The 25,014-nt window shown below is 43.1% G+C and overlaps 4 protein-coding genes across 4 annotated transcripts; 1 reads left to right on the top strand and 3 right to left on the bottom strand.

The window, feature by feature from the left end:
• Positions 1-3,206: 3,206 nt before the first annotated feature.
• LOC9266883 (glycine-rich cell wall structural protein 2) lies at positions 3,207-3,947 on the bottom strand. The gene has a single exon (XM_015786957.1). The coding sequence runs from the start codon at positions 3,945-3,947 to the stop codon at positions 3,207-3,209; it is 741 nt and encodes a 246-aa protein (XP_015642443.1).
• A 694-nt stretch (positions 3,948-4,641) lies between these two features.
• On the bottom strand, positions 4,642-9,931 carry LOC4342150 (signal peptide peptidase-like 5). The gene is made up of 14 exons (NM_001402969.1): positions 9,669-9,931; positions 8,240-8,398; positions 8,047-8,158; positions 7,252-7,371; positions 6,960-7,111; positions 6,694-6,876; positions 6,403-6,437; positions 6,142-6,298; positions 5,994-6,047; positions 5,781-5,873; positions 5,548-5,690; positions 5,366-5,436; positions 5,136-5,219; positions 4,642-5,052 (listed from the first exon to the last, which is right to left on the bottom strand). The coding sequence occupies exons 1-14, from the start codon at positions 9,801-9,803 to the stop codon at positions 4,922-4,924; spliced, it is 1,629 nt and encodes a 542-aa protein (NP_001389898.1). The 5' UTR covers positions 9,804-9,931; the 3' UTR covers positions 4,642-4,921.
• An 805-nt stretch (positions 9,932-10,736) lies between these two features.
• Positions 10,737-13,375, bottom strand: LOC4342149 (uncharacterized). The gene is made up of 5 exons (XM_015787506.3): positions 13,121-13,375; positions 11,984-12,115; positions 11,474-11,609; positions 11,269-11,383; positions 10,737-11,145 (listed from the first exon to the last, which is right to left on the bottom strand). Exons 1-5 carry the CDS (start codon positions 13,225-13,227, stop codon positions 11,087-11,089), a joined length of 549 nt encoding a protein of 182 aa, XP_015642992.1. The 5' UTR covers positions 13,228-13,375; the 3' UTR covers positions 10,737-11,086.
• A 2,184-nt stretch (positions 13,376-15,559) lies between these two features.
• LOC4342148 (uncharacterized) lies at positions 15,560-24,584 on the top strand. The gene is made up of 11 exons (XM_015787503.3): positions 15,560-15,850; positions 17,577-17,857; positions 17,942-18,136; positions 18,778-19,124; positions 20,207-20,498; positions 21,927-22,085; positions 22,596-22,961; positions 23,533-23,598; positions 23,865-23,913; positions 23,994-24,117; positions 24,205-24,584. The coding sequence occupies exons 1-11, from the start codon at positions 15,571-15,573 to the stop codon at positions 24,284-24,286; spliced, it is 2,241 nt and encodes a 746-aa protein (XP_015642989.1). The 5' UTR covers positions 15,560-15,570; the 3' UTR covers positions 24,287-24,584.
• The last annotated feature ends 430 nt before the right edge of the window (positions 24,585-25,014 follow it).

Here is a 25,014-nt window from a genome sequence, read left to right as displayed (position 1 = left end):
TACTATATTTTTCTATAAATTTGGTCAAACTTAGAAGTTCGACTAAGAAAAAAGCCAAGCTTATGAAAGGAGGTTATAATATGAAATGAAAAGAGTATAAGAGAAATGCTAAGGCTTCTAACTTCTGAGGTCCAGCTTGCCACGCCAGTGCCGTGCCTCCAGTACTTCACCTTAGTTGGGCCTATGCTCTTGACCCGACGTCATGTCCTATCTATACTTTGTAAGGGCATGGTCAATCCAAGCCAAGGCCGAGTTTAGTTCCAAACTTTTTCTTCGAACTTCTAACTTTTTTATCACATCAAAAATTTTCTACACATATAAACTTTTAACTTTTCCGTCACATCGTTCCAATTTCAACCAAACTTTAAATTTTGGTGTGAACTAAACACACCCTAAGCTATATCTTGTTTTACACAGTGCAGAGTAGCTCGAAGGGATAGCCCAACTTATCATGTCAACCCATGTTATTTTCTATTTAAGCCCTTGTGTTTTTTAGATTATTTACATGTAAGTACAAATTTTGCACTTGGCACCCTGAAATCTAGAGAAAAAAGAAATCCAACCCCTCCCCAATCCTCTCCCTCACTCGTTCAACCCGTGTCAGCCGCCTCCGCCTCTCCTCTCCCCTCCTAAGGGGATGAGGACACGGACAAAGCCGACGGCAGTGTCGGCAGAAGAGGAACAAGCTCGGCCTTCTTTAGCCAACGCCACCGTCTCTCCCCTCGCACACCAGCGTCGCCGATTAGCTTCTCCACCGAATCTGCGCTGCCCTTCAAGATCCGGTGCCGTCGCTTCTCCCCCTTCTCTCTTGTCGGTAGATTTGGTGGTGGCTCGGGGCGACGAGGTCAGCTCGGGGCAACGAGGTCCACGGTGGCGGCGGATCGAGACGGCGAGGTCCACCGTGGCGAGAGAATCTACGGGTCCTTCTCCTCCCTCTTCCTCTTCGTCGCGCTCGTTTTCTTCCCCAATCCCATCTCCCGCACCGCCCTTTTCTTGACATTGTTGCTCGGAAGTGCCGCGATCGAGTTAGGCGACGTGCCTTGCATCAAGGTTGCTCGCGGAGTTCTGGGCGGCGGGGACTGGCAGAGTTCCGGGTGACGCGGTGCGGAGATTTGCCAACCCCGCCAATGAGGAGGAGGGACTTGATTTTGGGGAAAGATTGGCTCGGAGTAGCACGCGCTCGACAGTGGGGCCGCCAGAAGTTTCCTTTTCTGGCATGAGGAAACCGTCCAGGTGAAAATTAAGATTATGCCATCTTCAAAAGTAGGTTTTGTCCGAATGCCATTATGCAAAAGGATTTGAATTAACCCTTGATAAAATGCTATTTTGGACAAAATTACCCTCGCTCCTTCCATCTTCCTTCAGCACCATGAATGAACTAAGCGAGCTCCTTCCAATGGTAAAAATTATTAAGTATTTTGCCTAGTACCATCATAAAAATTATTGAGTGGTAAAATATCACTAATCTCGCAAATAATGATATGCAACTCATGTATCTCTGCAATGGTATTCCCTCTGTCCCACCAAATAAGGCACAGTTAAACTTGGTACCAGTCTTCAAAACTAATCTTTGACTTTAAAGTTCTTATATACTATAATATTTATATCAACAAAATCATGATCATATGAAAGTAAATCCAAATGTTAATCTAATGATACTATTTTCATCAAACAAAATAATTACTGGTCAAATATTTAAAGAGTTGAATCTTAGAGTGCATGTGTGCCTTAATTAATGGGCCAGAGAGAGTATTGTTTGAACTATCTTAAATATCCATCACTAGTACTTAGCATCACTGATACATAACTAGTATCAGCACTGATACCTACATGTATCAATACTATTACGTGAGAGGTATCGTTATTGGTACATGGAGATATCGTCTAACATGTATCATCACAGGTACTTTACACATATCACTGATATCAGGTATCATTATGATACTTACAATTTACAAATGTCATGACTAATAAGTATCAACATTGGTACCTACATGAATCGTTACTAGTACCTAATTGGTATAATCACTGGTACATGCAAAATATCAATGGTACCTGACAGATATCATAACTACGGTTATCATCATCGGTAACTGCAGATATCATCATCAGTACATAACGTGCATCATCAATAGTTTTGCGAGTATCAAATACATAACATGGAGGCATCAAGAACCAATTAGAATTTATGAAGAGCAGATGAAAGAGAAGTATACCCATACTAAGAAAGCTAAAGGTCTTCACTTTCCTACCAGCTAGCCCAAGAAAACAAGTTAGCTAGCTCCACCCATTTCTCCAATGAATTAGCCTAGCTGATTGGTGTGCCACTCAATCGAACGGCCCAACGAGGCACTCGACTATAAATGGGTTAGTCTGGTCAGCTAGTACGTGTGGCGCACGAGGTAGGAGGGGTGCGGCACGAGCAAGAGCGATGAGTGAAATGTAAGGAGCCGAGGAGTCCGCGTATATATGCAATATTGGTTATACCGTCGGGGCAGTGTCCCTTTATCTACCTCTTCTGCAAGAAGGCATTATGGAAGCAGTGTCCCTTTGAATTTCCATAATATTATGTCTAGTGTTGGATATTTGGTCATTTTCCTTTAAGAAGGATATTCTCCTACATTTTTATACTTTGTAGGATGAATGGAAGTATCTCTTCCTCAGTTTTTCTTGGTTAAAACATTTGCAAACATTTAATATGTTTTGTTCTTTATTTTAACAAAAATGCTTTAGCTGTTGGGCATTGCCTAGCGGTTTTCTTTTAACATAAATCAAATATATTTAGAACCTAGATTATCCAAATAAAACCATTGCAACAATATTAATGTAGTATCTTTGCTAAGACTCAGAACAAGGTTGTAAACTAATGGAAAACCAGCAATTGCGGAGGGTTTTGGACCTAGATTTTCGTAGCACAAGATGTTTTTAGATAATGGGGGAAAATCCCACCCTTTGCTTCATCAAAGGCTAGAGCTAAATTATTACATATTTCATAGCTAAGATGAGTACACTTTATTCTGTTATATATTACAAATACAGGTGCAACATGTATTAGCCCTAGCATGCCTGCACAAGAAATATACATCAGCCTAGCTAGGTTGCTTTTATTACTCATCGTTACTGGTATTAGGGTTTATATTAACATCATTAGCACTAACAACTTTACTTAATTGATTTCAACCATTCTTAATATGTAGTAATGATATTTAATGGCCATGTCCGCCACCACCCCCGTAACCTGAGCCATGACCTTCTCCATATCCGCCTGTTCCACCGTTGTAACTCCCTCCTCCCCCACCGCCACCCGCACCACCACCTCCACCACCAGGACCACCACCGTAACCATATCCTTTGCCATAGCCTGCACCATACCTGTATCCTGAGGCTCCACCACCTCCTCCACCACCACCGCCGCTGCCACCACCTCCATTTACACCTCCTCCTGAGCCATAACCTTCACCAAAGCCAGATCCATAGCCACCGTTGCCATAGCCAGATCCACCACCACCCCCTCCTCCATGACCTCCACCTCCACCTTGGCCCCCATAATCATAGCCTGAACCATAGCCACCACCATACCCTGAACCCATGCCACCGCTTCCATAGCTGCCGCCACCACCACCTCCGTAGCCACCACCGCCACCACCTCCATTGCCAGAACCATAGCCATAACCCTGGCCGTATGCACCATTGCCTTCTCCTCCTCCGCTGCCATACCCACCTCCACCTCCATAGCCACCTCCGCCAACACCTCCATTGCCAAAACCATATCCTGAACCATAGCCATAACCATGGCCGTATCCACCATTGCCTTCTCCTCCTCCGCTGCCATACCCACCACCTCCACCACCAATACCAGTCACAAAGATTGGGGCCCTTGCGGCAGTAATAAGTTGGGCTGTGAGCAGGAAAAGGAGAGCGACAAGTGAAGTTTTGGTGTTAGACATTGGGATCGTAGGACGCATGTATTTAGTTTCCTTTCTGTCCAATTTGATGTGGTGAGAGAAACCTTGAGATAGGTTGGATGTATTTATAGGCACCTCTCTTACATATATTGCATATGTAATTCAATTGGAGAGTGCAATAATACTACATGAATATGTATATTTATTTTTCTGATGATAACTGAAATAATTAACGTGGTAATGCTAGCAGAACTACACCTGCTACGCATATCAACAAATCGAGCCTGTCCTCGTCTTACCTAACGCCGGCCACTTAGTTTGGATCTGAATCTAAATATTTTGGCATAATACATATATACTAATTGACTTTGAGCACGTACGGTTGGCAACATACAATTAATAATCGAGTTCCAGGATTGAGTGAGTGTGGTTAATTAATACTCCAGGTGTTATGATTATTAGTATGTGGCGGTCGACTCCACTGATGCTATACTCCATATAGTACTAGCTAGTGGGGTGCAGTGGGTGGTTGTCGCAGCAGCTGGTAGTAGCGTACATCGTTACTGCGAGCTAGCTAGCACCTGGTTGGTCACCAATGGCAATGACCATTCATCAGCTGGTTGGAGTACAATTTCGTGTTTGTCAGCTGACCTATTTTTGTTAATTGAGGTTCGTTTTGAGACGCTATATCATCAGATCATAGAGTTATCTTGACATGACAAAACCATAACGAAAATAGAAAAAACCGATAAACATTTTCCTATCAACCATAAGCTTGCATATATAGTTCCCTTCTCTTCTGTAGTTGTAAATTACAGAGAATTCTACTCATGACTAGTTTATCGAACCAAAAACATCTTTCACTATAGAGAAGCAGCAAACGACCAACTCATTGAGATTAATACTTACTAATTAAGAACATGCAGGAGACGATTTTTTACACCATTAAGCTCGCTTAGGCAAACGGATGCAGCTGGTGACGGATAGCTACAGTACTAATTAACAAGATGACGGATCTACTGGACTAGTGGGGGCGTCTTCGGCTGAGGCTGCATATGCATGTGATGAGGGCATACTCTCTCTGGCTCCCCTTTGGACCATAGGTTCCACAGTTCTCCTCTTTTCCACCCAAGTGATATCAGCGCACCTGACAGACATATATAAAGAGGTTAGTTCAATCCATAAACTCATTAGGCTCCAGGGGGAGAGATAGGTTAGGTAGTTAATTACCAAGTGTGAAGGGCACTATGTAGAGAAGTGCAGGTTGGCCATGTCCGTCCATAAGGTTCAAGGCGACATATGTAATAAGGAGTCCTTGATGTGGGCAAAAAGTTCAGCAAATTAATTCCTCACAGCACATAATAGCTTTAATACAATAGCTTAAATAAGACGGATGCACAGATAAATGCCTCTTTTTTTTGTCTCAAGTAATAGTTGCGTGGACCAGCGCTGTAACTTACCAGAACCATAGGCCACCATTGACCACAAAAAGTAACCAGTTTGCAAGCTTTTCTTGGCAGCCCAATCATATCTGGAAAAAGATTAATATTTTGAAAAAATACTGTTAGCAGTCATATCTCTAACATGCTTGCTTGTATCCACATGTAAGAATAGACCTTTTCTTTTTCTTTGCGAGACTAACCTTAATGCAAATGCAACTAACAGCCCAGGTAGAAGGATGTCACCGAATCCAATGATGCTGTATCCTCCCCATGGATCAAACATTCGTGGAATTTTTAGTAACATGGGGACGCCGTCTTCATCAGTCTTGTCACCACGAGCTACCTTTGAGAAGCACACCAGCATAACCAACTTAGCTTAAACAATGAGATCACCAATTACCAGAAGTCTAGAATAAATTTCCACAAAACTTACCACGATCATCACGCTCTCATGAAACCATCTCTTGGAGACAAACACCCAGAAGATGTCATAAAAGAAGGCACAGCTGAGGAGAACTGAACCCACCTGTTCATGGCCTCAGTTACAAAGATAACTTGAACAACCACGCTAAAGTAAAATGAAAACTTGCAATGGAGCTTAACATCCATCATGTAGAAAGTCAAAAGTCAAGAGCAGCTAGATTACCTTGAGGTTAGGTACTCTAACAATTTGGATAACAGTAATTATCAGTGCAATACCCTGACAATACAAAGCCCTGATGTCAATTGATGTAGCAGTTGGTTACATTAGAACTCATTTAAAATACTACAGGTCTACAGCTAGTTGCACGCACAAGGATATCTTGTCCAATCCAGGCATAGGTGAAATGACGGTGAACAGCCCAAAGAACAGCAAATACAATGCAAAATGGGGAAACTGCAAGAGTAAGGTATGAAACAGCTCCAAAGAATGGCACTTTAAAAAAGGATTCTGAAGCAGCTCTAAACCACCTGGAAGATTCAATCACTTTCAGTCAGTAATAATAAAATTCATCAGCTGAGGAGTTAAGAACAAATTCTTGATTCAAATAAACTCTGACGCAGCTTCACTATACCTTGATAATAGAGCCACTAGGCATGTTTGCAGGCCCTGCATATGCAAATATAAACAACAGCATTAGTTTAAGGAAGAAAAAGCAGCGAGGTTGCTTAAGCGGCAGTTTGCATAACAAGCTGGCAAAACAATATTAGTTTCACTGCAGTATTCACTGACTATCCTACCTAGTCACTTAACAACAGTACTTGTACTATTAATAAAGACAAAGAGGAACTGATACTATTTACTGTTTAAGCAGCAGAAACTTTTTAAGTTACTGAAAGGAAAGTAAAGTCAGATGAAACCACACCTCAACACCACCGACGCAAAAAATTACCACCAGTAGCTCCACAAACCAGGAAGACATCATCTTGTAAAGCATTATTAAGAAGCATGACGCGACCACTACAAACATTATGGCTGATGCCACATTGATATCTATCATGCCACTAGAACTTCCATTCTCAACATTTAGTAAAACTTCACGTCCGTCCTTTACAATTAGTGCATTTGTCAGTCCTCCATTACAGGTAGAATAGGTGAAAGCTAAGTGTCATGGCATTAACGGATCAGAACCTTGAGGAGCTTCTCTTGTTCACAAAGTGCTTCTCTAGCACTCCATGCGGACCAGTATGATGCACAAAGGACAGTACCAACAGCCATAAGCCAAAGGAATACCTCTGCAGTATCAACTACAGGACGATCTGGAGAGTATTGCTGCACAGAAACTAAGGGAAGATACATGGTTAAGTCACTAAGATATTTTAGATTGAACAAATAGCCAGATTCCATGCCAAAGAGAATTAAAAAAAACATTCTCTCGCATGAAAATGGAAGTATAGGTGCCCACAGTGAGTTAACGAATTACCTGAGTTACCACTGGTAAGAACCGTATGTAAAGCGAAGCCAGCATCTCTTGGAAGAAGAACTGCAGGTATATTTATATCAAGATCTGTTTCATTCTTTTCACAGACCATCTTGTACAGCTCTGCGAGATAGAAGCATCACATAATTCACAGGTGAACCTTTTATATTAGTCAACAAATGTAATTTGTAACAGAGGACTTCAAATATAAATGCATGTGCTCAATTGCTCATAACCATAAATAGGCACTTTCAAAACAAACAAGCAAGAGAAGAGGTTTTGGGGTGGGGGTAATATAAAAAACTAAATACTGGATGCCACCACATTCTACACTTAATGTGATCAAAGAACAAAAACAAGAATGTGAAATCAATAGTAATAAAAAATAAAAGTGCATACATGAACATTCGCAATTAGAAAGTGCAACGCATAGATAGGTACATACCATAAGGGCCAAACTCAGTTAGAAAGATAAAATGAGCTTAGTGGAAGCAAAAAAAAAAGTGTTATGCGCAAGGTATGGGAAACAATAGTTGCATGAGAGCTTTCAGAAAATCCTAGAGTCATGTTAGATAGGAAAATTGAACTTTGTGGCAATAAAAAGGTGATAAATGCAAGGGATGGGAAATTATGAGTCATTCTAAGTTCTGACAAACAAGGATACACCTCAAATAATTCCCACAAACAAGGGTACACCTTAATAGTTACATGAGGAGTTACCGAAGGAACATAGCAAGAATCATATGTAACATCGTACACCAAGAAAGATCATAACTTACAGATAGAAAGATAACATACCATGGACATGGTTTATGATTATTATACCAGAAGCACCAGCAGCTTCTGCAAACTTTGCTTTTTTCGTGAACTTGCATTTCCCTCTTTGGACTAGAAGAATATCTCCAGAAACCTATAAAGTGGAGGATGCAATCACAAAGATACAAAAGAGAGGGAGAATGAAAATAACTGTAACTTATTCCAGAAGAGAAACCTTTTCTTTTGGAGAAGTGCAACAATCAATAGGATCTGCCAACATAAGTCTAGTTCGATTTGCATGTTTCTCCTTGGACACTATTTGCGGGCCAAACCGAGCACCAACACCAACATACTCATCATCCTCTTTGCCGTTGACCCAACTTTGCACTTTGACCTTAATTTAATGGGACAGAAGACAAAATGATCAGAGAGAGTACTGACCAGAAAAGAAAATTATGCAAGTACAACATAATTTATGTTTCACATTGTACAGGACTAATACAGGTGGTGTGCAACACACGAACTACTGGAATTAATTGAGACTTAATACAGAAATTGATTCAATTCAAAAGGACATGTGGTGCAGAGAACTAGATATAGGCCAAATGGCAGTGAGAGCCGTGAGCTCCTCCTAGAACATGAGTTGTGCGTTTTAAAATATTTTTAGTTAGAGTATGGGTATTGATACTCTAACACTATGCGGTGCACTTTGTGTTTTCGCTATTATTTCACTTGTGAGTTGCAACACACGACTGTGGTGCAGGAAGCTATGTTGCATTGTCTTTTGCGTGCACATGCAAGGATGTCATATCACCAACAATTTCAACATGAATTCATCTCCATGAACTTCCAACTTGTCCAAGGTACATACTGCCTACCAGTCCCCTCCATTCGCCTTGCAGCGAAAGAGAGCGGTGTTGTGTAACCTCTGATGGTAACTTGATGGCCTGCTCGGAACATTAGTGATCTAATTTCTAGGGAGTGTACTATATGCCTTGCTTGCTGCCACATCACTCCATCAACAACTTCAATATCCACATTGCACAGCCACAAAGAGTCTCAATAGGCTATGGTTATGTTTTGTGTATTTATGCTGCACGACCTAGAATGATGGTTAGTCTTTAGTCTGTAGTACTAGCACGCATTCTGTTTCCTGTTAGTCTATCATTTTGTAGGCATGGTTATCTGTATGAAACTGAATTAATAAGGTCCATGTTAATTTTTACCAACAAGAAACTGATTGCGCCTAGAGATGTAGACAGCTTGGTAAGATGATCACAGAAACCAAAAAAAAATATAGGAGCAAGTGGAATACAGGCAAATTTACACATAATGAACCAGTGGATTAGAAGTAGAACCGGGTTGGATGCAATAAGTCGTGGTGGTAGAATGCGTATCCAGTGATGCCAAGATGCATATGTAGCTTGAGATTGCTACTGTGTAACTGGTTCAACAGTCGGGTCAGTTAAGAAATACTCCAGATTAGCTCTAGCTATGAACCTGAGTGAAGCAGAGCAATAGGGTACAGTACTAGGGTAGGATTAGGAAGCAGGCTGACCGCAGCCTACCCTAGAGTCCTCACTGAAATTGCTAAGGTCGGTGGCGGTGGGTGAATGGAATCCAGAGAGGAAGAAAGAGAAAGAGGAATTGGAAAGCAGCCCAACCAGGATGAAGTCGTTGGAGCATCCTGGAATCTTGGGGGCCTCGTCGTCGTGGTGAACGATGTCGCCGCCGGCCGCAGCCCCAGCGAGCGCCGACGCCATCAACAGCGCAAAAACCGCGGCGGTGGCGGCGGCCATCTCACTCTACCCTGCCCGCCGATGCCGATCTGTCGTGTCGATCACACACAGATCCTTTTCCTCTTCCACCCAGACCCAGACCCACACCCACACCCAGCTTAATTTGCACTCTAGTCCCTGCCCCTTCCTGTGCTTCTTGGCCTTCCCCAATTTCTTCAAAATCACTGCTACCTCCGTTCCAAAATAATTACAGTCGTAGATTTCCGTGTCTAACGTTTTACCCTTCGTCTTATCTAAAATATTTTTTTTATTTATCGTTGGAGATGCATTAATATTTTCTTCTCTTCCGTCCCGGTTAACATGATCTTATTGTGCCATGGGCCACGCCCCCTCTCCCTACGCGTTCTTCTTTCCCTCTATTTCTATCGTCATCGTCTTGCTCCCGTCTTTAGCTCTCGTGAGAATCTCCATACCTTCTCTCCTTCTTCGTCTCCAACAGCTCCGTTGCCCAATTCGTCACCGATATCCACCTCCTAACCACTCAAGCCTGCCACCACATTGCCCGCCTTGCCTCCCCGCTACACGCGTAGCCTATCATCAGACTTTTAATTCTCATAGCTTCCCTCTAATGCCATTTCCTTTCATCCAGCCCATTGCCCCATGGGTGGACCAATTGTGGGAAATGTTTTAGCAAACCATATGCAACGTGGAAGTTAGTTGTGTTTAATCAAAGGATCTGAGATAGTTGCATCTTCCATACTTCCATTGACTAAGAGAAAGCCATTTTGGCTATTCTGCCATTGTTTTGATTATAGGTGTAAAATCAAACAAGCTTAAAATGAACAGATAATAATAATGTAGTTAGTTGGAGAAAGGCTGTTGAGTTTGGCGGTATACTGACAGACACTCTGCTTCTGTAGAGGCCCAGCGTGTTGAAAGGTTGAATGTGCTTGAAACCAATCCGAATTCCTGATCTATCTAATACATAGGAAATTAAAGCATATGTTAAATTAATACGTTTAACTGGTTTCCATGGCAGGCAGCATCAGAATCTAAGCACAGTTGACTTACAAGAGAATTAAGCACAACACAAACATACATTTTGGTGGGGGTAGTACAATGCGAGTCCCCTAACTACACTTAATCAAGCAGTGAGCACACGGGTCTAGCAACCTGAATCAGGTTTATTAAGGTTTTCCATGCTTACAAACGTATAGTCGCACACTAATTGCTAGACCCCGAATGTTACCATTAGCTTTTCATCAGTTCACAGTGCACCCCTTGAGCATTCTTAACATATCAAAGGTTCAGCTACTTCATATCCATCTCCCCTGAGCCCTCCCTCAATCTTGGGCTGCATCGCTTCCTTCCCCAAGTGCTTCTTTCTCCTTTTGTTGTTCCACTGCTCCAGAAATAGTTCAACATATGCGTAAATAAACAAACCAAGCATGCATACCAGACACCTAACAAAATGATGAGCTAAATGGACGGATCACACAAGTTTCTGCAATCTCACAATACTCACATGCAATCTCAGCCAGTGCTTTCTGCGTGCGCTTCTCAAGTTTGTCCATCCTCTTCTGCACATCTCTTTTCAGATCCCAATTTGGATTCTTTGGAGCTATGTTTCCAAAGGGGTTCTGCACAAGAATAAATAATGTTGACAGTATTGTTGCTATGTATGGCATTTGGTAAGTGTGTTTATACAAATAATACCACAATACTAGTACCTCAACTTGCTTTGGCTCTGTAGTTTCAGCAGAAATTGGATCCTCAAACTTTGGGAGGGACACTGGAGCCACCTTACCACCCCGAAGTTGCTCATCATGAGGAAGGTAGTTTCTGAACTTCATGGCTGGCATATCACTGCATCAGAAACATTGCAGAGCTATGAATAGTATACTATACAGCAAATAATAAGGCCAGCAAGCCACCCAACATAATAAGAAGCAAATTTAGAGCCTATGGTCAAGCCAATACTCAAAGGAACTTTTATCTAAACAACCTGCCATGTAAGTTATCCACCGACCGATTTTAACAGGTCTAAACATCATGCCTTTGCAATTAAAATTATAACTAGTTACATCCAATTAAGTTTGCACCAGAATCACATGCATGGAATTCAGTGAATGACTAGAGGATGTCAGAATGATTGATTACATACAGAGTATACAATGCAAATATGAGTGGGTATGTGATGCGCTCCTTGCTCAAGTATGTTGTGTTCCAGGTGAACTCACCCATCATTTTGAACCTCCTCAGATTCGTCAGTGGGGTTAATGTTCTCCTTTGAGGCCTCCTCAGGTGCGTCCAGAGGAGCTGGTAAAGTTGGATGCTCCGCTTGTTCTGGTGCTGTCTCACGGTTCCCATTTCTGAATGCAGTCAATGAGCATGGCAATCAGATACATGAACCAGGTCAAGCGACAAAGACATACATTTGCTTAAGTTTATCAGTTATTATAATTTTTAGAGCAGCAAACTAGTTAGGTGTAAATATGATCAAAGTATGACGACATCATGGATAAAAAGCATGATGGCAAGGGGCAGCTGGTTGCTAGTACGTTTCCATTTTGTTCAAGTGTTGAAAGGAATGAGGATGCAGCAGCAGAGTGGTTCAATTGAGATACAGTTGATGTTAGGAAAACAAATAAAATGAGAGAGAGATAAGAGCAAGCAAAAAATGGCATATGTAGTAGTTGGGGTTTGCCAAGACAAGCGAGTATTGAGTTGCATGCACCATGCAACGACCAGTTCAACCCAAAAGCTTAAGCTGATGAGAAAAGGCGGGCAATTCACTTTATATTCCAACCTCCCCCCCCCCCCCTCTTTTACGCGAGGCCCCCTCAAGCCTCTATCGTGGAATAGAAGTGGGCTGCAATTTTTATTTAATTGCGCGCCAGCCAGGATTCAAACTCGAGACCTCTGGCTCTGATACCATATTGAGCTGCATGCACTGACCAGTTCAACTCAAAAGCTTAAGCTGATGAGGAAAGACGGGCAATTCACTTTATATTCCAACAGCGAGTGATAGTCATGCATGCAGATATCGATTTGTAGAGCAAAGGAGATTGTTGTAGGCTTATGGCTTGGCAGTACATGTAAAATTAGGGTAAGTGGGAATTTTTTTTCAGCTGTAAAAGAAGCACAGTATAGAATGTCTTGACAGTAAATCTATAGGATTTGGATTTGATTAGTAGTACTATACTAGTTTGATACGCCCTAACTAGAAAAGGAGCGCAAGCAATATACTAGATAGATACAGATATACTAGCAGGGAAGAAAAATGAAGAAATAATAATAATAGTAATGAGACAAGAAAATAGAAGATGAATCACTACTCTACTACGAGTGGGACTGGGGAGTAGAGATTGGTTTACTGGTGGTGTTGTCCTTGTCCGGCGGCGGCGGGGTCGGGGGTGGAGAGGAGGTCCTTGGCAGCGCGAAGGGCACGCAAGCGCTCGCGGCGGGCGGCAGCGTCTTCCATATCGGAGCCGGAGGGAATCGATCTGTGTCTGTGGGCGGCGGCGCGACGGCGAGGCGAGGTCAGGCGGCGGCGAGGCGAGCTCTGACGTGCGTGGAAGGGAAGACGAATCCGACGGAGATATATTGATGGGCTTGTGTTGGGCTGGATCAAATTTTTCTTCTTCTTTTTAAAATTTAAACATATTTTTTTAAAAGAAATTTAATTTATTTATTTAAATGGGGAATAAGTCCACCTGGACTTCCTTAACTAGTGGCCGAATATGTTTCGTATACCTAAATTACAATATCGGATATGTTGACCCTCTAACTATTAAACCGGTGTAATTTGACTCTTAACGATTTTGGAGGACGGTTTCGCTGATGTGGCATTTTGACCTAGTCTAACTAGCTAGGTCAGCACGCGGGGCCTGCACGTCAATGACCCTTATCTTTCTTGTCTTCCTTCCCTTTCCCCTCCTCACTTTTCCTCTCCATGGGAAGCAACAGGGCAGTGATGTGACGCTGTGACGGCAAGCCGTGTCGGTGCAGTCCTCCAAGTGCTTGCCCATGGTGAACCCTCGCCATCGAGTCCGTCAGCCGACCACGATGGGGGAGAAGACAACATGGAGTGGCAACGAGGCTCCCCTTCCACGCAACGGGACGGTGGCGGTCGGCATTGGTGAGGCTAGCCTTAAGGCCCTCGTTGCTAGGGTTGAGAGCGAGGCCCTTCTATAGATGGCCAAGAGGCCCGAGGCCCGAGGCCCGACGGCCCGGCCCATGGCACGGCATTTTGGCCCGGCCCAAGCACGGCACGGCCCGACGGAGGTATGGGCCGTGCCGGCCCCGCCCGACCACCGGGTCGTGCCTGGGCCCCTCCACTGGCATGTTGCGCCGGCCCGGCACGATCGGTCGGCCCGGCATGATGGGCCGGCAGCTAGGCCCGATACACAAAAAAATAGGGGAGTAAAAATAGACATATTATATACCATGGACGAAAGAATAGGGATCTAAAATAGACTTTTTTTTATCTATACATATGTCAGCTGAAGAGGAGGGACAGAAAATAGACTTATTTTAGCTATACATATGTCAGCCCAAAGAGGAGGGAGGGAAAATAGACTTTATTTTAGCTATACATATGAAATAGCCCAAAGAGGAGGGACGAAATATAGACTTATTTTAAAAAGGCCCGATGGGCCACCCATGCCTTCGGGCCGGCACGGCCGACAGCTGGTGGGCCGTGTCTGGGCGGGAGGTGCAGCCCATGGGCCGGCACGGCCCGGCACGAAGTGCCTATCGGGCCGTGCCGGCCCGATGGCTGCTGGGCCGTGCCCTGCCGTGCCTGGGCCGGGCCAGGCCGGGCGAGCCCTTTGGCCATCCATAGGCCCTTCTCATAGGCTACGATGGCACTTGCGGCGTCACCGAGGGACAAGGTGGATGGCAGGAGTATCCCTTTGCCTAGTCAGGCTTCAACTCGATAGTCTTCTCGGCATTGACGAGCACCTTAGAGTTGTGGTGGACCAAGGCGAGCGCGATGGAGCGGTTGGAGTAGAGAGCAGGGTCCCCCAGGTCGGAGCATCGTGGGTTGGTGAAGTGTCGCGCCACCTCCTAAAAAGCGGCTGGCTGAGAAGATCGTATTACCCTTCGCCTTCGCCTCGTCGGCCATTACACGCGGCAGCGGCCCTCATGGACCCTTTTTGGAAGCTTCTGGAAGGGGTCCAAGAGGGCCTACCTCCACGGCTGCACGAGCTCTACCTCAGTGGCGGCCACCACCCTAGGGTCGTGGTTGCACCGCCCTCTTGGCCACCTCCGAGCAAATCCGACCAAGGAAGAGGCAGCAACCATCATCCTCACAACTCATAGCTGTCACTGCAGTATTTTCTTGAGTTCAAGCTCGTTGGGGAGAGGGGCAGCCGTGTGACAGTGGTAGGGAGTGTCATCGCCGACGACGGGTCCGTACGAGCCTGCCATCGACCCATCGTCTGCTCGCTATGGCGGCAGCATGGGGTCACGTTGGCCTCTCCACGCCACATAAAGTAAAGAGGAAAGAAAGGGAGAAGAGAGGAGAAAGAAGAAGTTGCGCTGACATGTAGGATGACTCAACAGGTTGGACCAAGTCAAATTGCCACGTCAGTCCTCCAAAACCGCCGAGGGAGTTAAACTACACAGTTTTAATAGTTGAGGGACGGTCGAAATGTCCGATATTGCAGTTTCAGGAGACAGATCAGATCAGAATCGGCCACTAGTTAAGGGAGTCAAAGTGGACTACAGATTGGCCCAGCTCAGCTCAGCCCAGCCCAGTTAGGGTGGGTGGAGTAAATAATAATATAATAATAAAAAAAGTCGTAGGACACGAGACGACACTATGCACCTCGGCCGCATCGCGATCCAACTCCACGCCTCCGCGCCGCTTCTCTTCAGCCGCCGTGCAACTGCAACTGCACTTGTCCTCCCACATTCGCGGCGGGCCGCCTTCGCCATGGCCGCCACGCCGCCGGTGGCCAGGAAGGTGCCGCGGGAACTCGCCCAGCACGGCGACGTCCGCGTGGACAACTACTACTGGCTCCGCGACGACTCCCGCTCCCACCCCGACGTCCTCGCCCACCTCCGTGCCGAGAATCTCTACACCGCCACCATCATGTCTGGTATGCTTCCAATCCCCTCCCTTACTAGTTTTCGAGTACCTAATCATATCCTGCTAGATCGATCAATCTTCCTCCTCCTTAGCCGCTGTTGCTTTCACTCCCAAATTTCAATCTTCTACACACTGCGCTTGCTGCATTTTGATAAGTACTACCAAGGATTTTATATAGAATAGCAGCTAGCTATTGAGTACCCCCTCAGTCAAACGCTGGTCGCTTCTTGGTCAACCCGCCTGCTGACTTGCTACAATCCCATCTTGGTTGTTTCTACTGTCGGTTGTGTTTGCAAGAGTGCAGTAGTAAGGACTATAAGTTTCGGCAATTTCTTGATGGTAACAACCAACAACTTTCCATGGGAGAAAAACCAGCGGATGGTTTTCTATAGGAGGACGAGGTGCGATCAGGGGTGCGCCTATGTGAGGTGGGGGAGGGAAGGGGATGGGCGTGCGTGTGCTCGGATCGGAAACATTGGGAGCACGATGGTAGACCCACGTAGGGAATGGGACGGGAATAAGAACATGGATATCAGACAACCAACCACCTTACTTAAAACTAATCAAATCATGTTCAATCAAGGTCAAACCCCTAAGTGGACGCATCATCCATCTTGTGAAAATTGTGCAGTAACACTAGTGCTTGAACACAATAACAACCTATACATTTTGTACTAACTGAGCGTGTTACTACAATTCTATGATAGCGTTACTGCGAAAAGAGAGGGGAGTATGTAGATGGAGGGAAGCTCTGGTTTTCTTCAGGAGAGGGAGGGAGGCTGGTTTTCATGGGAAGAGAGAGATCGAGAGAGGAGAGAGCAGATTGACCGTGAGGGGGAGAGAGACCAGGATTACATTTACTTTGTTACTGCACACTAGTTATATTGTTACTTTATTTATTTCACTATGTTACTACGGGGTTGTAGTAACACATAGTAGTAGTATAATTGGCGGTAACGTGTGAGAGTAAATACTATAGTTTAGGACTTGTTAGTTGGTGCACACGGGGATTAAATGGCAGTGTGTCTCATGTTGCGGCAATAATATATAATTCACATGGTGATGTTACTATAGTTGAGTCTACTACAGATATGCGATAGTGCAGTAACATGGTTTGAAGTGTACAATAACAACCATCACAGTGTAGTTACTACATGTTGTGTCAAATATTACAGCGATTAGCACGTACCGTATGAATGGAGGAGTTAAAATTTCACTAACAATCATCTAGCAGAAGTGATCATAATAGGTTAGTGCTAGTGGACTTGAGTTGAAGGTCAATTCCCTTGGATGCAAATTTTTAATTTGTTTTTTCTCTCCCAATAGAAAATAATCTTGGAATGGGAGGGACAGAGAGGTCGTGAGAGAGGGGAGTGTGCGTGATTGAGGGAGGGATCAGGGGAAAGGCGCACGGGATCGGAGGAGAGGGAAGTGGGCTCGGGAGGGAGAGGCGGGCCCGCCAGGCATATCGGGGGAGAGGCGGAAGCGCGCGCAGGAGAGGTGGGCCGGCCGTGCGCGCTCGCGGGGCGATCGGGAGGGAGAGGCGGGCCCGGGTGCGCTCGAGCAACGTGAGATTGGGAGGGAGATGTGCAGTCCAGGGAGGGAGGAGGGTACAGAATAGTTGTGGGTGTAAAATAGTTATCAGGAGGGAGATGGATGGATGTATGGGTTCATTATATTTTCTGTTTCTCTCTCTTGTGGTGACTTTTGTGCTGACCACCAGTGACTCTCTTTAGATGTCAAGAACCTCGAGGATGAAATATATGCTGAAATTAGAGCAAGAATCAAGGAAGATGATATAGGAGCGCCTCTTCGCAAAGGCCAGTATTACTACTATAACAGAACACTGACTGGCAAGGAGTATGTGCAACACTGCAGGCGTCTCGTGCCAACTGATGCTCCTGTTACAGTCTATGATGTCATGCCCACAGGACCCAATGCTCCTCATGAGCATATTATTTTGGATGAGAATGTAAAGGCCGAGGGCCATGACTACTATAGCATTGGGGCTTTCAAGGTATATCTTCCTCCTCTTGTGTGTAAGAGACTCATTACTCCTCCTATGCATGTGCCTCTACAACCTCTCTTATATTCATTTCAGGTCAGTCCTAATGGTAAGCTAGTTGCTTATGCACAAGACACTAAAGGTGATGAAATTTACACTGTTTATGTTATTGATGCGGAGAGTGGAAAATTTGTTGGCCAACCACTTGAAGGAATTACTTCTGACATTGAGTGGGCTGGTGATGACCACCTTGTTTACATAACAATGGACACCATTCTCCGCCCAGATAAAGTGTGTGAGCTCTTCTTCTCACCCCTACATGACATTTGTCTTGGTACAAGGTGTATATACAAGGGAACATAATAAAAATAAGGAAATATCGTCAGTTCACTAACAAATTGCATTTCTCTAGAAATAATTTTTAGAAGTCTTCGTTTCATTATCATATTAGTGCTACTACCCAGGTCGTCATTGCTCTCTCAAGCTATTCATTGCACAACTGTGCGAAATATCGTCAGTTCACTAACAAATTGCATTTCTCTAGAAATAATTTTTAGAAGTCTTCGTTTCATTATCATATTAGTGCTACTACCCAGGTCATCATTGCTCTCTCAAGCTATTCATTGCACAACTGTGCGAATTGTTTCGCCTTTCATGCTAAAATATTTTATTTTACTTCTTTTTATAGGAAAAATGAATCTGCCCTTCTTCTTAGATATTTCTCCTAGGATTTCTATTTGCAATCCCTGTTCAAGATATGCTAGTGATCTGTTCAGACTATTCATTTATGCCAAAGTCTGTAGAGACTCTCTTGTTGTTACAGTACCAAATGTTGGTACTACCATCAAGGCTGACAACTGTTCCTTTCCTTTTTTTGCACTGTGTTTTATATTTATGTTGACTTGATCCCTTTATTGTGTGGCCTTTTGCAGGTATGGTTGCACATGTTAGAGTCTAATCAGTCAGATGATATTTGTTTGTATCATGAAAAAGATGACATGTTTTCACTTGGCCTCCAAACTTCTGAAAGCAAGCAGTATTTGTTTGTTGAATCTGGAAGCAAAAACACAAGCTTTATATTCTACTTGGATATATCCAAACAAAGCAAGGAGCTTGTGGTTTTAACTCCTTGTGTTTATGGTATTGATACAACAGCCAGTCATCGTGGAAACCATTTCTATATTAAGAGGAGAAGTGAGGAATTCTACAACTCTGAGTTGATTGCTTGCCCATTGGATAATGTAGCTGAGACCACTGTCTTGCTACCACACAGAGAAAGGTAGTCTAATTGTCATTTAAGCTTCTAAGATTATATTTTTGGTTGATGGAACATGTTCAGATATAGCTAGTACACAAAAAATGTGTACGGTGTTCTAAAAAGTAGGCCCTAGATGCCGCCTAGTTATCGCAGTTAGGCATTAGATGGTGCTTAGGTGGCTAACCTGCCTTGGGGGCTCTTCTGCTTTTTTAGTGTTCAATTGTCTAATTTTTATGTAATATGCTTCCTGATTACTTGGAATTCACTAGTCGAGTTAGTCCTAGGTGCCCCTAGGCAATTGCCCTGCTGACCCTCTAGTGCCTAGCACATTCTTGAACATTTTATATATTGTGGAAACTCCATTCTTGAGGTGATTTGATCTATATTATTTTTATTTATTTGTCATTTGCTAATTTGGGGCCGATACAGAAATGATGGATTATAACAGTTGTTCACTTGACATCATCCATCCAACTCAGAAAGGGGCTAGCAATAGCATAAGAGATAAGACATATCACATAAGTCTTCAAATTCATATCAGTATATCACAATTCACAAGCAAACATATGATTGTACTAGCCTTGATTTTCTGACAGGATTTCAAATAAGAGAACTGACTTTTCTGTATGAACACCGAAACTGCAAGGATAGCTCACGGCCACTACATAGATCTTTTTCTATTTGGAAGTTCACTGATCAAGAAGAATTCTGATGAAATTATATAGAATTTATGTTTGTTTGTTTAAGGAATCTTGCTAGAAGTTTGAAATTCTTGCAATAAAATTCCAGGGTGTTTTATCTAGTACACTCTAATTGTTTTTAAAAGAATTTAAAATTATGTAATCGAGATAGAAATGTATTGTACTGCATCTGATAGAAGTACACTCTGAAAGCACTTTTAATAATTTAACTATGTTATCAATATAGAAATGTAATTTGCTGCATCTGATAGAGTGCCTAATGGACAACTTTTACACAACCATTGCTTGTTCACTTAAATTATTCTGCATATTTTCTTGTACTTTGCTCTCTTACCAATGGGTCTGTTGTGTATTAGGGCTGCATACTACAGCTGCATTAAAAACTTATAAAACTCTTTCCAGTGTGAAAATACAGAGTTTCCAGCTCTTTGAGAATCATATTGCTGTATATGAACGTCAAAATGGTCTACCGAAAGTTACTGCGTATCGCCTACCAGCCACTGGAGAGCCAATTGGGCAACTTCAGGGAGGTCGGGAGATTGATTTTGTTGATCCAGCATATGACGTGGAACCTGAGCAATCACAGTTTGGTTCATCTGTTGTTCGGTTCCATTATAGCTCAATGAGGACCCCACCCTCGGTTTTCGACTATGACATGGATTCAGGAGTGTCTGTGCTGAAGAAGATTGATACTGTAAGATATCAGTCGCACTGCTTTAAGTAGTTTTCTGTTATTTTGAACAAACTAATTAATATGTTGGCATTGTTTATTAACAAGGTATGTTCCTGAAAATAGGTTAGTCATGTTAGGCATGTATTGTGCACCTGTTTCTTAAATTCCACTCTGTTTGTCACCGTTGCTTAAAGCACAACGAACATCGATTACTTCTAACGGTATAGTTGATGATGATCTGTAGTACACTAACAGTATACACTGCCATTTTGTTCTAGCAAACCTAATGCTCGTAAAAATTATGAAAGAAATAACTAATTGTGAGAAATTTACTGATACGATTTTCATGATCAGAATGAGGTGCTGATCATAAGAAGTTTTCATCAGTGTTTTTTTGTTTTTATTAACACGAACTATAATTTGCACAATTATCACGTGTGCAAGCACTATTTTATGTGCAGTAACACCAGTATTAGGGATGGTAATGGGACTGTCCCTGGCAGGGGGCACAGCTCCCACCTCTGTCCCCTGACACCTAAAAATGCCCTGTTCCCCAGCACCAGCCAGGAGAAACGGGTCGCCATGGGGCTACTCACCAAAAAACAAATCACATCTTGGTTTATGATGCAAACTAGTAAGCGAAAACAAAATTTATCCGAAATCAGTGAAAGCAATAAAAAATTCAACGTTGCTAGCCATATGAAAGTACAAAACCGATTTCAAGAACAGATTGCAAGCCATATATGAAAGTGTCAATGCACAAAATTCTGAAATAACCAAATATATATGTTCACAAGTCACAGATCAAAGAACTGAGTGGAGTTGACTATGTGGGGGGAATAGATTGACGAGGAGGCAATGTACTAGTGCTTCGTATGGATTTTCTCTGCCCCTGTACTCGAAGATGGATGCCATTAACAGTGTGAAGTCCTGCTGCAGTGAGGCTCAGAGTCTTCATGGTGTGGCTGCCTTGATTGAGGGCAAGGGCAGAGTGTTCGTCATGCTCGAGGACGGGCACCTCGCAGCTGCCGTGCTTCAGGATGAGGGCATCATGGCTGGTGGCAGACGATGCAGCGAGTCGGCTAGGAGGACGGTACAGCAACGGATGCAGCGAGCCGGCTAGGAAGACGGTACAGCAACGGATGCAGCAAGCCGGCTAGGAGGACGGTACTGCAATGGTAGAGAGTGGAATGAGCGAATGAGTAATCTAGGGATTTGTTATTGGGTTTGGATTATGATACCATGGTTATGCATAGCCTGCATCGGCCCACGGAGCGGCGGGGCAGATGGGGACAGGGTTTTGTTCGGTATCTATTTCACTCTGACCAGCATATCTACTTATTGAGCTATCAGTAGAAGGGTGCTTTTATGAGCCTCTGCTAATTATTTGAGATTAGAGAGGCACTTCTACGAACTCTTTCTGACTTGAGATTTTAAATATTTTTTTAGGTTTTAGGTGGATTTGATGCATCAAACTATGTAACAGAAAGAAAATGGGCTGCCGCTTCTGATGGCACTCAAATACCCATGACCATTCTATACAGAAAAGATCGGGTGAATCTTGATGGCTCAGACCCAATGCTGCTATATGGCTATGGCTCCTACGAGGTAAGTGAATCTTTTTTCCTTTTTTTTCAAAGAAACAAGAGACAAAATCTGCATCTTGTATATCTTGAACAGAGCAGTCTGTTGTTTATGTCAACATTGTTTCATCAAGGATATACCAGTTAGAAAGGTTGTATGCAAATACCTATTTTGAAAATGCCATCTAGGACGCGAACATTCATTTAGAAAGTTTATGTGTTCATTTGACAAACATAAATTTGTATGAACTTTTCTTCTGCTCATGTGGAACCATGGTTCATACTTGTGTTATCAATGCTACTACCTCCATCCCGATCCCTTATATTTTGGGACGGAGGTAGTATTTGTGATGTTTTTTATTCATTTTACTTCTGGCAATATTCAACAGCTGATAAAACGTTTCCACTTTACTTCAAAGTTTGCAACTTGCATTGGGGGCTATTAACAGATTCGAAGTTCCAGCAAGAAGTAGAGACTTTGTTCTGTTTCATTATGCTAACCACACCTTTTATTTTCACATTCTTATGCCAACAGATATGTATAGATCCGAGTTTTGGGAGATCGAGATTCTCTCTAGTTGATAGGGGCTTTATATATGTGATAGCTCATATTCGTGGAGGTGGTGAAATGGGACGTAAGTGGTATGAGGATGGGAAGCTGTTGAATAAGAGAAACACATTCACTGATTTCATTGCTTGTGCTGAGCACTTGATAGAAAACAAGTACTGTTCCAAGGAAAAGCTTTGCATCAACGGAAGAAGTGCAGGTGGCCTATTGATGGGTGCTGTCCTAAATATGAGGCCTGATTTATTCAAGGCAGCTGTTGCTGGAGTCCCTTTTGTTGATGTTCTTACCACTATGCTTGATCCAACTATCCCGTTGACTACATCGGAGTGGGAGGTATCCATCCTCAGTTCTTATGCATTTATGCTAACTTTTATTTCCATGTTCAGTGTCTTTTTGTCATTTTGTGCATTAGCATAAATAAGATGTAGGGATTGTGACCTTTTGGCAAAGGCTCATTGCCTGGCAGGCTGGCACTCCTGAATCATGCCTGCTTAAAAACGTTGCCTTATTTTTTTACTAAATAGGTAAGCTACATATGTCTGTTACCAGTAGCTGAGTACAAACTGAACTAGAATGCTTGACCATCTAGCTACATCAACAAGTGATATCCATTCAACCATTGAACTTGGGTTAGGGTGGGCCTGCATTTTGCCTGTATGGTGCTCAGTCGACTTTGCATGTGCTCACATTGAACTGACTGAAATAAACCATGTATGAACCTTTGTTTGATAGTCAGAAGGATGGGGTCAACCAAGATTGCTTGGAATGCAGGTTAAAAAAAGGGCGCTGGCCCATATGGATGTCCAAAATCTTGTTATTCCCATTTCAGTGCTCATGTTTTATTCTAGTTTATCTTCTCTCTGTTCTGAGTCTCGACAACTCATCTTCTTGTCCTTCGGTGCAGGAGTGGGGTGATCCAAGGAAAGAAGAATACTACTACTATATGAAATCATATTCTCCCGTTGATAACGTAAGTGCTGATTGTTATGCTTTCTTGCACAGATTTACTGGATTAAGCTTATATATGCTATTTACGGTGGATGTTTTGGTGCTGAGTATATCAAGAAATTAGGACAGTACGGACCATCTACTTTACTTGTCCAGACATAGAAATCGCGATTACTAGAATGGAATCATTATGTAGAGACTCTGAACATGTGAATTGGAATGGTGGCTACGTGTTGCTATTTGTTTATGTTATTTCTTGTACACTATTATATCTATCCATTTTTGCAGTTAAAAGCACAAGGGTACCCTAACATCCTTGTCACTGCTGGCTTAAATGGTAGGTGGTCTTTCCATTTTGAGTTTCTGTTGACTGGTTAATTGATGTATCTGCACAGTTAACTAGTTTGTACGAACCAGATCCTCGTGTGATGTACTCGGAACCGGCGAAATATGTCGCAAAGCTAAGGGAACTGAAAACGGATGACAATCTTCTGTTATTCAAGTGCGAACTTGGTGCTGGGCACTTCTCAAAATCGGGAAGGTAAGCTTTAGATGCTGTCATTTTCGCACTTTGTGTTCACCAAAGGAATAAGATCCAACAAAATGAGTGACTGTTGGATGCTTGCAGGTTTGAGAAACTACGAGAAGATGCGTTTACTTATGCGTTTATCCTCAAGGCACTGGGAATGGCTCCAAAGGCAGCGTTGTAAAAGAAAGCCCTTCTGTTCCGGGTTAAGATGGTGGCGGTTCTCAAGCATTGATTGGCTGATTGTAGTAAAACTTAACTTGAGTCGATCGGTTGTGTTGTGTTGTGTTGACATATTCGACTAAGGCCCTGTTTAGATTTCAACTTTTTTCTTTAAACTTCCAACTTTCCGTCACATCGAACTTTTCTACACACACAAACTTTCAACTTTTCTGTCACATCGTTTCAATTTCTTCAAACTTACAATTTTGGCGTGGAACTAAACACAGCCTAATTGATGCAAGTCAGTCAGACATTAGCTATGACTATTGACTATGGGGTTGGTTGCCGCATTTTCATCCTACTACTGGTTTTCAAGGCCATTAGCTAGGACCTGCCGAAGACATACATGTATATCAGTACATGTATGCTACTATAGTTTGCAAAAATGGTTGGTTTGGTGATTTTTTTTTAAAAAAAAACTTAGGAATTGGAGAGGTTTTTTTGTTTGATCTTTAAGTGTATTGACCAAAAGCAGCAAGCTGGCCGGCTGGGTGGGCCAAAAGATTTGGAGTCTCGCATCGCTAGGCATGATATTTGTTGAATCTGTAATGTAATCGACTTTTTTTCTCAGATTTGTTCAATGTATCGTTTGCTGCGGCACCTTGGACATTCCAGCGTATTTTTGGCACCTAAAAGGGTGTAATTCTAACTGAATAAGGTCAGCTACAACTAGTTTTCAGAGATTTTGAG

The sequence above is a fragment of the Oryza sativa genome, chromosome 6 (assembly GCF_034140825.1).
Source record: "Oryza sativa Japonica Group chromosome 6, ASM3414082v1".
Taxonomy (NCBI): Eukaryota; Viridiplantae; Streptophyta; class Magnoliopsida; order Poales; family Poaceae; genus Oryza; species Oryza sativa.
This window is presented reverse-complemented; position numbering and strand designations above follow the sequence as displayed.